The sequence below is a fragment of the Crocodylus porosus genome, unplaced genomic scaffold (assembly GCF_001723895.1).
Source record: "Crocodylus porosus isolate Cpor-Errol unplaced genomic scaffold, CroPor_comp1, whole genome shotgun sequence".
Lineage (NCBI taxonomy): Eukaryota > Metazoa > Chordata > Crocodylia > Crocodylidae > Crocodylus > Crocodylus porosus.
Window position 1 is genome coordinate 16,054,852 of NW_017728921.1, and position 16,744 is coordinate 16,071,595.

General features: G+C 43.2%; 1 protein-coding gene across 1 annotated transcript; it reads right to left on the bottom strand.

Moving 5' to 3' along the window:
• Window positions 1-11: 11 nt before the first annotated feature.
• LOC109313004 lies at window positions 12-16,744 on the bottom strand. Its single transcript, XM_019539398.1, has 7 exons — window positions 16,590-16,744; window positions 14,758-15,138; window positions 10,607-10,960; window positions 8,691-8,771; window positions 7,524-7,627; window positions 6,448-6,560; window positions 12-162 (listed from the first exon to the last, which is right to left on the bottom strand). The coding sequence occupies exons 1-7, from the start codon at window positions 16,648-16,650 to the stop codon at window positions 12-14; spliced, it is 1,245 nt and encodes a 414-aa protein (XP_019394943.1). The 5' UTR covers window positions 16,651-16,744.

Consider the following 16,744-nt stretch of genomic DNA (forward strand, 5'->3'; position numbering starts at 1 on the left):
ATTACAAGCATTCAAACTATTACATTCAATATGACAAAGAGGTTCATCAGTTCATACATTGTGTTGAGCACCAGGAGACTTTTCTCTTTCAGCATCTGAGTTGTCCGCTCCAATCTGTCAGGGGCATCAAAGAGGATCATCTTGCCTGCCACGCTGAGGCCCCTGGAGTGGGTGAAGCCATGTCATGCAGCAGGGTTCAGGGACACCATCTGCTAAGTTTGGGCGGAGATGTTGAATCTGACTGCGCCACTGTCCTAGTAGCATTTGCACAGTTCCACTATTTACATGTCAATTCCAGTTTCCTGCAGATCATGTTACTCTGACCCCCTGCTTTGACTACCTGTCTCTTGGTTGGAGGCAGCCCTCGATACAGGATTAACCCCTTTTGTATTCCCCAAACCACAGTCTGGCCCTCCTGTCCAGGAATTGTTTTGGCCAAACCTTGCCTGCCCGCAATTCCTTCAAGGACAACCTGACTTGCTTATTACAGCGATGACCATAGCCCTTTCTCCAGGAAGGTTTGGGAAAATACCACTGGGCATACTGATGTAAGGAGAGGGAAGGGGAGGGAAAAATTAATTGGAAATAGGGAACACAAGGTTATAAGTTTCCATTCAAAGTGTAAAGGGTATGATAAATTATCATTCTTTAAGTGTGCATACAATCAATTCAGGGACTAGCAAATGCCTTGGGGCTGGCAGGTGTGGAGGCTGTGTGTGTGTAGTTTACAAAGCTTTAATTTGAGGTGCGATTGTAGAAGTGTTCTGGTGAGCAGACAATTTATAAATATTTCCAATGATGGCATGTCTAAGAAGTGTGTGGGGGGGGTGGGAGGGGGGAGACCTAGACATATCTAGAAATAAATATGTGGTTGGGGAGGTGAAATCAGGAAGACTAACAGCAATTATGGAGAAATGACTCCATAAAAACAGAGATCACAGCTGACAATGATAATGTTTCACTGAGTGAAGCCAATTATTTTCCTGCAAGAGAATTAATTCCAGGCAATTTAATTAAGAAACCGGAGGGGGGGGGTGGGAATCTTCTGATAAAGTTGCTTCCTGGCATACTTCAGGATGCCCACTCTTCCTGCCACCAGCACAGATTACGGAAGCTGTCAGTACAGTACATGTACTAACAGAAAATGGTTCCAGTACAAAAAATTAATTTTAATTAACTCAATTCACACGTTGCGAAGATGATCTGCCTGATCCATAGGCAGAACAGTTTTGATCCTTTCCACCTGCTGTGGAGAGGCGTGCGTCACACCAGAATGCTACCAGCCAAACTGAAAATGACAGGGATTTCACTGTGAATCCAAGCGGCACCTGGTGGACAAACCATGTCAGAACTGGGAAAATGGTGATTTTCACTTTCACATTACTGATATGCTGTCACTGTTGAAGTTCACTGTGACTTCAACAGTGACAGCACAGCAATAACAGCCAAAGAGGACAACAGCACTGATGACACTGGTAACACCCAGCAACACCTTTTTTCACAATATCAACCTTTAATCAGCTGCTAAAGCCAGGCTGTTCTCTGCCTTTATTGTTTGCAATTTATATGAGCTTCCATCTTAAAGCAGAGGTTCTTGGGATTAGGTCCAAAGCATGCAACCTTGAATTTTGTACTACCAAGTTTCATCCCATTTCTATTACTCCAGTCCTCAAGATCAACCACTTCTTCACTGTGTGGTCTTAAAATCTAAGACCTTAGTTACACAACTGCTCATGTTTATTCTTCCATTTGATTTAAATTGAGTCAACTTATGATCACAATATTCAAGGTTATTTTCTATGACCTGCCATTCGGTAATGTCCTTATTATGTATCAAGAATCATGTTTTCTTGGTTTAGTGACTATTTGCTGAAGAACTTCATCGGCTGTGACATCCAGGAATATCTGGGCCACACCATTATTCAAAGCATTTGTTCTCCAGCCTATTTCTGGAGAATGAAAGTCTCCTATAATGACACAATTCCTGGTAGTATTCATCTCCGTAATAATATTACTGGGATGTCAAGCCTAGAGGTCTAAAGGAAACTGTCACCACTACCCCAGTAGAATCTCTTCCGCCATCCTTCCCCAAATATGATTTTGTCTCAGATGCTGTTTTATCCTTTATAGTCTTTATCATTACAGTCTATCACAGTATTAATATACAAGACAAAATCCTGTCTGAACTCCAACACCCTCTTCAGTTACATTTTCCATTCCTGGCTCTTCTCTGCCACGAGCTCCATCAGGCAATACTAGATGCCTATAAAATTTCTATGGGGTACCCTTTCCAAGATAATGTACATCCCCCATAGCTTGTCTATCAGGTCATCGTATTGGAAAGATCGATGCAAGAACACTCATAGCAGTAATTCAAAGGAGTTGCCTGCTGCCCCCTTCAGTGGTTTAAAGGACACGCTCTCACACGTTGGTGCCACATTCTCTCCATTGTTTCTTGATAGAGGTTACTTGGTTCACCATTCCTTTAAGATAAGGCCCCCACAGACGGCACACTGGCTAGCCAAGGATCTGGATGGGGAATCAAGGATCTGGATGGGGGGACTACATGGGCTTCACTGGGGATGAGTAGACCCTGAATCAGAGAAGAGCTTTTCATGAACATCATTGGGGAGATTATGTTGATGGAGAGAGAGGCAGGAATGATTCTCGTAAGGTTGGAGATTCAGTTAAGGACCCACATCTAGGTCTTAGATTGCTAGTGCCAGAGTCCCAGCTCAAAGGAGAAGTCTGCTTATTATAAGCAGACTTGGCAATACTGCTGACCTGCACAGAGTCTCCAGTCCATGCCAGCTACCTGGCCTACAGGGAGCTCCAGACCCTCCTGGGCTAGTCTGGCTCCCCCACAAGGACTTTCTCACCTACCAAGAGTGGACTATGCAGCTTTGTACTGCAGCCTCGCACTATACACTGACAAAGCACTGGTGTTTTTCCTCTTGATGAGGAGAGGGTCCATTAAACACCCTTCTATGCTGTAATGGTGGCAGGTCAGAAGAAGGATAAGCTGATACAGACAAAACAAGAGTGTCAGCCTCAGCCTCCTAACTGATGTGAGACCGAGGGGGGTCTTTATAGGTCAGACGGCAAAGCTGGTAAAGATTCACTCAGAGCCAATATTAAAAATGGTAAAGAACTGATAGGACTAAATCCAAAGCCCATTACAGTGAGCAGAAAAACTCTTGTTGTCTTCAATGGACTTCGGTTCTGACCCATGAAGAAATGGGCAATGACTGGGAAACAGGTGCTGTTAAAACATTCTGATGTCTGAAAACTATAAACTCATGACCTGGGACACTGCAAAATGTGACTCTGCTTTTCTGTGCCTCTTCTTGTAGTGAGACATAGTCTTGGGGTTAGCAATAACCACTGAGATTAGACAGGAGAGAAGAATCCCCTCATGCCAACCTGCTGTGCGTATTTGTGCACACATACCTGATGTGAGCCCATCAACCTGCTGCAAATGCTTCTTCAAACAAACCCGGTACGTACCAAAGTTATCTTACTGCTTATTACTGTAAATATTGATCCCAGAAATGCCTGGTCATAAAGCCATAGTCAAGGAAACAAAGAGACTTTTTTTTAAAATGCATCTTATATCATCTCCATCTCTGTTTTGGTCTCTAGATCTGTTTAGCTGGGGCTTTGTATCACATAGGGTCATGGCAGAATAAGACAAATGTGGCAAGGTGAGAACAAATGAGGCTTCTTTTGGTGGGGAGACGGTGAGAGTAATTGTGTTTCTGTCTTGCAGTTTCCACACTCTTGCTCTGCAGAGGAAGTACTGGAGGTGGAGCCGTTAGCACGTCTCCCCCTCACACCGGCTCGCGAGCCTGACTCTTAGGCAAGAGGCCACTGAAAAAGCATACAGGCCTGACCCTCTGTGGTTTCCTTTGCCATGGCAGGTGAAATGCTACCACTGCTTGTGATGAAGATGAAGCAGCATCTGGTGCATACCACAAGCTATTGAACCTGTGGGTATAATCTGACCTGCTGGGAGCATGGGGGTGAGATCCACTGCCTGTGTGATGAGGGGCTTGCTTTGCACAGTACCTGTGATGAAGACCCGCTTTATCCCAAGGTGGGAATTGCTGGCACAATCAGTGTTATGTTCATTCATCACAGCCCTGCTCCTTCCCTCATTGCAGGGGCCTCCATCTGCCCTTCCTCCCCACCCCCCTCGGCCCCTTCCCCTTCACAGAATCAACTGGTACTTGCCCCCCATGCTTGGCAGCTCCACACACCAGGCTGTGATGCTGGCTACGTGTGCACCCCTCCCCTTCCCTGCTCCAGCCACCCAGAGCCCATGGCCGGCCAGCCTTGGAGCCCTGCCCACTACCCTGTGTTTTGCGGGGGCTGATCCCTGCTAGCCCCGGCCTTCTGCTGCCTGTGGAAATACCAGAAGAAATGAAGATGGTGTTTGGGTCACTACAGTGCACTTTCTCACTGCAAGACATTCCTCATAACAACAGATGGTCAACTTTTTTAGATATGTGGGGAGCCGGAGGAAAACCATGGGCAACATTGGACCCCTGCTAAACCAGATGGGACAACTGATGCCCAGGGAAAAGTGAACTTGCTAAATGGGTACTTTGCATCAGTTTTTCACCAGTTCCGATGCCCCTGCCCATTACAGGACAGGGAGGTCCGGGGGAAGGAGATTCCTTGCCTTCTGTCGCAGCTGACCTTGTGAAGGAACACCTCGACAGGCTGGATACCTTCAAGTCAGCCAGCCTTGATGGGTTACACCCAAGGATACTCAGGGAGCTGGCAAGCGTCATAGCCCAGCCCCTGGCATGGATGGATCTTTGAGAGCTCTTGGCGCTCTGGTGGAGTGCCCAATGATTGGAAGAGGGTCAATGTGGTATCTATCTTTAAGAAAGGGAGGAAACTAGATCCAGCAAACTACAGGCCCATCAGCCTGACCTCTATCTTGGGGAAGATCTTGGAAAAGATTATCAAGGAGGCCATCCTTAACAGACTAGCTGAAGGCAATATCCTGAGGGATACCCAGCATGGGTTTGTTGCGGGTAGGTCTTGCTTGACCAATCTCATTTCCTTTTATGATCAAGTGACCTATCACCTGGACAAGGGAGAAGAGATCAATGTTGTATACCTCGACTTTAAAAAAGCCTTTGATCTGGTATCCCACGATCACCTCTTGGCTAAACTGGCTAACTGCAGCCTTGACATCACCACGATCTGCTGGCTGGGGAGCTGGCTCTGCGGTAGGTCCCAGAGGGTGGTGGTTGATGGGAGCCAATGGTCTTAGTGCGCTGTGACCAGTGGGGTCCCCCAGGGCTCTGTCTTTGGGCCTATTCTGTTTAACATCTTCATCAATGATGTGGACATTGGTGTCAGAAGCGGACTGGCCAAGTTCGCCGATGGCACCAAACTCTGGGGTAAAGCATCCACACCTGAGGATAGAAGGGTGATCCAGGTGGATCTGGACAGACTCATGAAATAGGTGGATGAGAACCTGATGGTGTTCAACACCAAAAAATGCAAGGTTCTCCACCTTATAGGCTCAGCAGTGCTACACTGACTAGCACTACAGATGAAAGGGACTTGGGGGGTCATGGTTGACCACAAGATGAACATGAGCCTTCAGTGTGATGCTGCAGCTAGTAAAGCAAGCAAAACGCTGGCTTGCATCCATAGATGCTTCTCAAGCAGATCCCGGGACATCATTCTCCCACTGTACTCAGCCCTGGTGAGGCCGCAGCTGGAGTACTGCCTCCAGTTTTGGGCTCCACAATTCAAAAAGGATGTGGAGAAGCTTGAGAGAGTCCAGAGAAGAGCCACATGCATGATCAGAGGTCAGGATGATGAGAGGCTAAGAGCCATGGGACTCTTCAGCCTAGAAAAGCACAGGCTCAGGGGTGATCTGGTGGCCACCTATAAGTTTATCAGGGGTGACCACCAGGATCTGGGGGAACATCTGTTCAGCAGAGCGCCCCAAGGGATGACAAGATCGAACAGTCACAAACTCCACCATGACCGATTCAGGCTGGACCTGAGAAAGAACTTCTTCACTGTCCAAGCCCCCAAGGTTTGGAACAGACTGCTGCCAGAGGCGGTTCAAGCACCCACTCTGAAAGCCTTCAAGACACATTTGAATGCTTATCTGGCTGGGATCCTATGATCCCTGCTGATTTCCTGCCCCTGGGGCAGGGGGCTGGACTCGATGATCCTCTAGGGTCCCTTCCAGCCCAAATGTCTATGAAATCTATGAAACTCCACCTTTCACAGAAATATTGGATGTGTGCAAAAGGTATAATCACATCTTACTTATGCCCACTCTGACAAGTGTCACTCAGACAACTCTTAACCATAGTTTTATTAAACACCAAAACCGAACCATTGAACAAAACAGGTATTTACTAGAGACATTTGTATTATATATGATTAAGGGGAATTTGTTTGCGGCACCCAACTACAGCATACAGACCATTTGTCCCTGAGATGCCATCGGTCCTTTTTTCGGACTTCTTCTTGGCCCCTGGATCCTCAGAGTGGGGACTCCTTCCCAGAGAAGACACCACCTGAGGACAAGCAGCATGTATAGTTAGACCGGAGTAGCACCAGTGATTTTGTCATTCACTTAGCAATGTACCTCAGTACCAGAAAAGAAGAGGCCAAGATGGGCAGAGAAGGGGCAGCCTTCAAGAGATTGAGTAACAACGTGGCCAGAGTGTAGGGCTGCTGTACAGGTTCCCCGCAATAGCTGCTCTTTCAGGTAATGAGCAGAAAGAGAAGATACAGCCTCTACATGTCATAGATTTCACAGACATTAGGGCTTGAAGGGACCTCGGCAGATCATCGAGTCCAGCCCCCCGCCCGAGGGGCAGGAAGTCAGCTGGGGTCATAGGATCCCAGCAAGATAAGCATCCAAATTCCTCTTGAAGGTGTTCAGTGTAGGTGCTTGAACCACCTCCGATGGCAGACGTGTGATATCCTAGACTCATCTGCAGCCCTTCTCTGTCCTACCACAAACCCTATCTTCTACATTAGCTTATGCAGAATCACTTAAAAGACTTTCTTGTGTATAGGGCTGGGCACAACAACTCAGACAGTGGACCAACATACTCAGTTTCTACACAGGACTGGTGCACAAGGCATCCACACAGGGGCAAATCAGTCAGAAAAAACTTCCTTTTGAAAATGCCAAAACATTTTACTATGACATGTTCTAAATGATATGTTCGGACTTTTTTTCTTTAAAGACAGTATTTTTCATTAAAAACTGACCTAAAGAAAAAAAATGAAACAAAAATGTGTAATATTTGATCAAATGAAAAATTTGGGGTCACTATTGTGCCAAAACCCATGAAAAAAATTGTGATTTGGTTTGAACCGAATCATATTGTTTTACTAACCAATTTTTTGGTTTAACCTCCAAGCAGGAAAAAAATGCATTATTTGCCCATTTCTCCTTCCAGCACAGAATCAGAACTTACATCATGCTCACTTCACTGCAGATGTGAATAGATTATTTCGCTGCTGACCAGCTGTGGGAGGGGGTCTCTCTCAGCAGGTGCAGAGGTGTTAGAATTCAAGTGTGACATTTCCAGGGAAACTTCTTGATTTTTGGCATGGATTTGGTACCTGACTAACATGCAATACAGAAGGACATACATTTATTATGGAACAACTTGGAAACACTAATAATAGACAAACTTCTAATGCAGAAGTGCGGGGAAAGACTAATGCCTGTTTAATGTCTCTGCTCATAGACTGATTGCTTATGGCTTTTTCTTTTTTTTGGTATTTTTCCCAGAAATCTATCATGCATGACAAGGGTCTGGTCTAAAACCCTTTGCAATCAACATCAGTTAACTTCAGTTGATATAGCTAAATGGCCAGGGCACTGCCCTTGATCCAGGCATGTCATGTGCCTGAATATCTTTTGAAATTCTGCCATGCTTCAAAAGAAGTGTTTGGCCTTACATCTGGAAGTGGAGATGTTACACCAGTGATTCTCAACCAGGATGCTGGGGCACCTTGGGGTGCTTTGAGACCCTTTCAAGGATGCCACTCAGCATTAGCACCATGAATTGTGCAAACATGATTCCCAAGACAAAACTAGAGATTTCAAATAGAATCCTTAGTAATAAGCATATGCCGACATGTTATGGTCTTTCTGAGTTCTTTGCAACAGAATAATTATTCTAGTATTTTTCTGTGGTGAAAGAATAAGTGAGAACTAGACCTAGCATTTGCTAAATGGTGATTCAAGCCTAAAAAGACTGAGCACCACTGAGTGAGACCTTGCGCTGTTGACATAAAATGCAGTGATTTGTGGACCTACAGTACTAAGTATTCAAAGATGGCCACTTTACTCATACACTGGCAGTCCTCATCCTATGAAAGGATGCTGTGTCCACCTACAACACTGGGGAACTATATTCAATGACCCTGTTCCTATGTTCAATGTTAAGGCATTTCTTGCATTCCTGTTCTTGACTTTCAACCCTTAAAATTTGTTACAGACAGGTTGGTAAGGGACAGAATGAGCACTAAGCAATGCCTGAATCTAGGAAAGATGCCCTGAACCAGGCACTTCTCTGTGTACCTCCCTGAGACAAAGAACATTTAAACCATTGTTGTAATGTGTAAGATGATACTTAACAAGGGATGCAGGACTCTGCTGTTCTTTACCAGCAATTACTCACATGTAAAACACAGACACAAAGCCAGGAGGAACATGAGTAGCCCAGCAACTGTACGGAAGATCAGCATAATATTTGTAGGGGCTATAAAAGAAAATAAATACTATTGGTAAACAACAAACAAGAAAAATACTTTGAATACCTTGTGCACTATTGGTCTCCACACCTCAAAAATGATATAGAAGAACTAAAAATGGTACAAACAAGGGCAACAAGGATGGTCATGGGTTTGAAGGGGCTTCCATGTGAAGAAAGACTAAATAGGCTAGGACTTTTCAGCTTGGAAAAGACATGTGTGAGAAGGGATATGCCAGAGGTTTACGAAATATCAAACAGTGCAGAGAAAGTAAATAGGGATTTATTAGTTACAATCTCTCACACTAGAACTACGGCATGCAGATGAAACTGTAAAGTTGCAGGTATAAAATTAACAAAAAGCAGTTCTATTTCTCGCAGTGTGCAATTAACTTGTGGGAGTCATTGCTACAAGATGTTGTGCAGGCTGGTAGCTTAATCCAGTTCAGAAAGGGACTGGACCAATTCTTGATGGAAATGTCCACGTGCAGCCTCTGAATCAGAACTTGCTAAACCTCTGAAAGCTGCAAAAGGTGAGGGGCAGGGCGCAGAAAATTCAGAGCATGCCCTGTTCGCCCTCCCCCTCAGCATCCGCTCTCTGCCACTGCAGGAAACAGGATAGTGGGTCTATGGTCTGACTCAGTAAATGGCAGATCTTATTTCTTATGTTAAAAACAAAAACCTAGAATTTCTTCCATTGGCTTTTTCAAATTAGCTGTTTCTTCCACTTGGTATTTCCTCTTTCATTCAGAGAAACATGCTCAAATATTAAGGTAATGAGCAGAATAGAAAACTCCAGGATACGGATGAGATGTGCAGAACTCCCAGCAAAACTGGGAAATACTGCGGTTAACACCCTGAATAGCATTAAAGTAAAATATAAGCAGACTTCCAAGAGTCTTTCTTTATACAGGATGATGGGCACATCTACATGTCACCCTGCAGCCTTTAAGAAGTACTAAAGCACAATAACCACCCATACTGCACGGTACATGTGGCATGTGGTTATTTTTAGCCACTACATCCCTACAGTGGCACACTAAAATGGGGGAGTGCACTACTCTGGCGGCATAGCAGTGACATAGCATTACATGTAGACAAGCCCAAAGGAGCTAAAAACAATACGTACAAACCCAATTTTAAAAATTTCACTTAAGGTGAAAGTGCCATAATTTTTTGTTTGTTTTTTTACATTACACCAAGACCAAATCCAGCAAGTCCTCAACTTGGAAAAAAAAATAACATTCATTCTCTGGTTATATATTTACCAGTACAATCAGCTTTGAAGCAGAACTGCCTCATCATAAATTCACCCAACTACTGCCCTAAGTTAACCCAGCATATTTTCCATTGCCATCACACTTTCCATAGCTCAATCTTCCTGGCCTTTCTTGGTTAGTCAAATGCTGCTTTTTTGCTACCTAAAAGATTTGTTTTATCCTTATTGCTAAATATAAGACAGATCTATATCACCACTATGCAACCACATAGATACACCGAAAAATCATGTCAGAGCCTTAAGCAGCTTCATATAAACTTCATTAATAACAAGCAGTATGTAAGGCTGTGTGTCTTATTGCCAGGTGGTATGCTATGGTTTTGTAGAGGTGTTATTTTTTTCTGTTGATTTACCCACAAAGTCTTTTCCTGATAATGATTGCTGGGTTGCAAACCCAAACATCACCGCACTTCAAAGGGTTTCTCTGTGCAGCCAAAAAGACATCAACAAAGCTAATGTGCAAGCATGCTGCAAAGGATGCACCTCTCATGCTCCTGGGAGGTGTAAGAAAGAGAGGCTGCAGGGACACATGTAAGGTATCTTGAGATCTGCCAGATGCTCTCACCTTTGACAATGAGGCTGGAACTACTCCCTCTTCCAGGGTGCCCCAGGCCCTCGCAATGATACCAGCCACTATCGTTCACCTGCAGGCCAGTTATAGTGAGACAACTCCGGTGTTTGTCTAGATCTAACTGGCTGTGGAAGCGACTGCCAGTCCCACAGTAGGTGCCATCCCTCTGAGCTAGTCCGTGCCAAGCTATTAGTCTGAACTGGGCCTGGCCTGATAGTTCATGAATCCAAAAAAGCTGTGTGAAATTGCCAGTCGTGTTTGCAGTGAAACCACACGTCAGCGTAACAGTGCCGCCTTCAGGTGCAGAATGACTTGAGGAAGATTCAGAGGTGATTTGGGTTGGCCAGCCTACAAAGAAGAGAGCAGTAGTGAGGGGCAGTCCTTAGGGAATCAAAGATATTTCCTTCCATCTTCATTAACCAAAGAACCACTCTACGTCGCCCTTTATAGTTCGTGCGGCAGCACAGGCATCTGGCAGCAAGTTCTCCGTTCCCGGTGCATCAGCCCGGGCAATCCCTCTCACTAACATCCAGAACATCTGGGATAGCCCTCATCTCCCTGAGCCCAGTCCAGCTCTACTTGAAGCGGATGTGGAGTTTGCCATTAAATTCAAAGGAGTCAGGAGCAGCACGGAGAGCCTGATGCAAAACCCAGTGAAGTCAAAGGACCTTTAAATCCTTTTCTTAGAGAAAACAGAAAGTCCCCAGGAACGTACACTTTGTACTACCTGTGGGGAGCCTGAATCATCCCCACGGGTACCATGTTTGAGATACACTCTCGACTCCTTTCTTTGCCATTGGTTCTTGTATTCACTTATATTTCGAATTTATAAAAAAAAGCAACTGACATATAACAGATGGTTTAATTCTCAAAGAAAACCCAGCAGCTAGCTGGAAGACTAGTGTTGGAGACTAGCAGCCTCTCATGAAACAGTGCCAGCAAAGGTATCCATAACTACAGAGCCTAGTCCTCCAGAGGCTGAGGGGCTCTTAGGAAATGCTTAGCATCCTCAACTCACAGTGACTTCTGAGCACTTTAATTCCTGCTGGACTGGGCCCCTTGGCATAAAAAGGGCATGTACATTGCCTCTGCATGCAGTATATCCATTTCCTACTACACCAGTCATTTTAGTTTGAAATATAGCAGAATGACCTTTTTAATTATAACGTCTAAGGACACTTTAGTCAAATGGAGCAATGCAGTTACTGGGGCCTCTGGACCACGTGGCAACTATTGCAAATATATTTATGGAAGACAGACACACTGACCCCAAAGGACCGGGCTCTCCTTTCATTTTCCCCCGTTCTACATCAGTGCCAATAACTTGCATTGCTTTTAGTAGACTTACTCCTGATTTCCATTGGTGTAGACGAAATGAGAACAACCTCTGGGATTCTGCAATATCTTTCTCAGTAAGACGCGCAACTTTTGCCATAGTCTGAGGCAAGAAGTCAATAATGTCAACACTCCTTACAACACCAAACTATGTTTCTGTATTTTAAAATGGAGCAGTTGCTCTTACGCTGTATTTAAAGACATTTCCAAGCCAAAGCGCAAGAATAAACAACAAATCCTTTGAATTTTTCTTGCACAGACTGTCTTAATTCTGAATGCTGACCTGTTACATTCAATTTGCATCCCATCCATTAAAGAATAAAAAACTCCCCAAACCAGCTACTTGAAAATATATATGCATACATATACATACACAGACAACAAGGTGGAAAAAGAAAGACATAAGTAAAATGACTGTTTTACAAAAACCTAAAGTAAATAGCATATTGAAGCAAATGTAGTAATTGTTCCTGTGTTTAGCAGACAGAATTTAACGTTAAAACTTCAGTTAGATTCATTTTGGGATTTGTCTTTTTTTAACTGTTGTCATTGAAATTTCGAATGCCAAGCTCTTTTCTTTTGAAAATCCTAGCCTAAATATCCACTTAATGGAACAGTACCTAGTTACAGATATCTAAGTATGCACAAGTGCCTTAATGATTATAAAGAAATATTTTTTACATTAGTAAGTACTGTCCATTAATTCAGTGGATTAAAATGGTATCATATCATTATTTATTAACAGATAGTATTTCACTTCTGTATAACTACACTGTGCATGGTTTATTATAGCCACAATGGTCCAGAAAATGTATGAGGTGAGGTTTTTGTGCCCAAAAACTTGTTCAACACCTCTCCCAACTATACAGGAGGTCCAATAAAAGACATCTTACTGAAATAACTAGTCAGATGCAAAGTCTATTTATACCACTATAGTGACTACAGTAAGGTTTGAACTTGGCTTAAAGCCCCTTTGAAAAAAATTTTAAAGCACCATGTTTTTTTAAAAATATATGATATATTAAAAATATATTCCCATACTGGATTAACAAAACAGGAAGCTAGCAAACGGGACACCCAAAACAGAAGTTGTTTCAGCTCTAAAAACACTATAATCCAGTACAGGTTTCCCTTGCTTTATGCAGGTTCTGTATATGCAAATTGGCTCTTATATGGTAACCCTTTGTAGAGCCCAACTGTGTTATATTTAAGGTAAATTCACTCTTATGCGATGGGGATAGGTGTGCTCCCCACTCCCCCAAGCAGGTAAGTCTGTGGGGTGGAGGGAAATGGGCCATGGGGCCAGGGCCCCACTCACCCCACAGTGCTGCAGCTGCTCCGGGAGAGGCCGACGCCAGCTACCTGCAGTTGCTGGGCTGAGCTGCGCCCCGAGCCCCGCAGGGCTCCACTTGTCCCCATTCACCCCAGCCCCTGGGCTGTGCCATGCTGTGGTGCAGCAAGCTGGCATCAGCTGCTCCCGGGGCTGCTGCACCAGGGGCCCTGGTGAGCGGGGACAAGGTGACCCCTGACCCCGGGGCTCCACTTGTCCCCACTCACCCCAGCCCCTGGTGCAGCACCCCGGGAGCAGCCAATGCCAGCTGCGGAGGGAACTGCCAGTGGGGCGGGGGGAGGGGGGCGCAGCTCTTGCTGCTACGTGCACCCTGGGAGGGCTGCGGGCTGGGGGGCTGCGCCAGGCTCTACCCAGGGGGCATGATTTTTTTTTTAATGTATACCAATGCTTACATTAATATGGTCATTCACTTGTAAAACATAACTTCTATTCTATTATTGCAAAGTAAATGTTGATTTTTAAGTTGATTACTATTTTAAAACTCTTTCTTAAAATAACCCAAGCTATTATAACAAATAACAGACTTTTTTCTTTTTAAATAGGATTTTTTATGTTTCAAAAACATACTTAGGTATAGTTCTGGCAAATCAGTAGGATATCTTTATGAATAGTTTATGGTTATGCATAATAATTTAGGCAACCAACACTGTGACTGTGAACAGTTTAAACTGTAATAATAATCTTCTTTATAAATTGAGAGAAATAAAAACAGTAAGTATAATTACTAAAATTTATAGCATATTTCTGCTTTATGGAAGGGGGCAATCTTCCATTAAAACTATCAGTGCTGGAAATATCTTCTTAAGTTTCCAAACTTTGTCATAATTTACTAGTTAATTTATAAAACAGGAATGGTCATCCTTTAGAAAGTGAGAGCATGAGTGAATATATAAAAACAGAAATAGAAACTTGTGAAATGAAATCTATATAGTCAGGAATTTCAGCTAGTCTACACATCAGGCCAGTTCCAGTGACCTGCAACTTCACAGCAGAGCCGACAGTGAAATGTAAGTGATAAACCTTAAATCTGAGGTAATCTCAGTTTAAAGTTCAAGTGAAGGAATGGGATAGACAAGCTACTCAAAATAGTTTAAATGTAATACTTCACATGAAATCCCAACCACTCAGACCTGGACACAGACATGGACGAACTGGGCAGCTGCCTGGAGCCTGGACAGAAAGGGGGCCCAAAAATGGTATTTTTTTAATTATTATTATCATTATCTCTGGCAAAGGGAGGCCCGATACTAAAAGTTTGCCCGAAGCTACCAGGAGTCTAGGTACAGTGCTGCAACCACTGCAAGATAATATGGTAAAGAAACTTCCCAGTCATAAATATGCTTGCATCCTAGGGCTTGTCTGTTTTATAACAAGCAAGAGTGCTAAGATTTTTTTCATGGACACACTGCAGAGTCCCTGTGGAGAAAAAGGAGCTGGAAAAACCACAAGAGAAACTCACCTCTCTGGACAATTAGATTAGTTGCATTTGTTTTTGAATAAATGTGAGGAGGCACTATTGTTACTTCACAGTAATACAGACCGCTGTCATTCACCCGTACCTCAGGGATTGAGAGAAAACTTATGTGCTTTTCAAAATCCAGCTGTCCCCTCAAATGGCCTTCAGTTACTGTTACAGTGGCACTGTCGTTGGGATGATTCATCCTAATGCTCAGGATCCTTTTGAACGGGTTTGTGTGGCTCAGGGTATGCAGCCAGATTATCTCATGGAAAGTATTGTTGTGAGTGGGGTGTCCATTAAATGGACATTCAAAGGAGACAGGTTCCCCTTCAGCCACAGCGACTATCGGAGCAACTCCAGGGCATCTGAGAGCTCCAGCACCTTCAACAAAAAGTAGGAGTTAAAAGCAGACTTTGAACCAACTCTGAACCCTGTTACTGTGCAAGGGATGACCTTCTTGCATTCTACATTCATTTTATTTGGTTTTAATATTGTTATGTTTATTAATTTAAACTCTAGTAAAAGACTGACCACCCTTGGGAACAGATGTCTCTTCATCAACAGAGCAGCCACAGCGTAAACACACTTCCAGGCTTACAAGTTTCTAGCAAATCCATTTACAATGTACCTCAACCCTGACTTCAGCTAATCCCCACATAGCCCAAAAGTAGTTCTTTGGAAGTTCAGCATTATTACATAAACGCATTACAGTATACGGAGTGATTTTTATTTTTATCCATAGAGTTAGTCATATCATGAAGTATATTGAAAACTCCTCCATCTAATGCTAGCTCTGTTTTCTATATAATATCTTTATATACAGTAGACATAACAATAGAGTAAACAGTATATCTACCATAATACATATTTCATCTCAGGGGAACTGTCAAATAACTTGGAAACATTTTTATTCAATTTCTGGAGATCAGTACAATGTATTTTATTATACAATACTCTCCCAAGCTATTAAACCAGCTTACCCAAATGTTGAATGCTACTTAGATATGATTTAGTTATCCATTGTACTAGTCAGTCTACTATTATTATGCAGGCCAAGAAGTAATTTCTTCTTTCTGGAGAACCCCAGAAGGAAATGCTACTGAAAAAAATACTTAAAGACAATAAATTTGTTTCCTTTTGGTAAAAGAAAAGATTTTTTTTACATTTAAAAGAAACCAGGTCCAATACATACTCCATGTTAATATTGCAATTAATTCTGCAAGCATTAGTTATATTTGGATACTAAAACACACTTTGATAGCCATTAACAAAAACAGTTCATATGAGTACAAGGCAGAATAAAAGTAAGTTTGCTATTCCTCAGATTGGCAATTTTTCCTTCCTTGCTGCCATGAATTTCAGCACAGGTTCTTTTTTAGCAAATATTTTATTCCTAATCTGGATTTGATATAATGTGTATGTAAAATTCCATAGAAAACAACATTTTAAAAGCTCTCCATTGGCACATCAGAAATAATTTAGTCAAACAATGTGTGAACAATGTGTGACTAGCACCTTCTTAATGAACAGAGACAGAAACAAGCCAAAAAGGCCATTTCAAACCCAGTTTTAAGCTCCTCAGAGCCCTGGGGGTATTTGACTCTCATGGTGCATACAGATGTGTTGTGTGAATTCTGTGTCTCTCCAAGGGTCAAAGATGATTTTTTTCTGTGAATTTGTTGCAGGACCATCTACAATATTTTGTCTTTCTCAGTTTCCCCATCTCTGCCACCCCAGCTCCATTACAGCAGGTTCCCATCTACCTCCTTTACTGAGCAACATTCCCAGAAGACTAAAGCAGAAAAATAATTGGATAGTATAACTCTGCTTACCTAGGGAAAGGAATTCCCCCAGTAAAGAGGAAATCATCATCATCAAAATGGAGACAGCCATGGTTAACTCGTGTTCTCCTTCTCCAAAGCCTCACATTGCTCGCAGAGTCTGCAAACACCAATAATTGACACCAGAGGATGCAGCCAATGTGAGA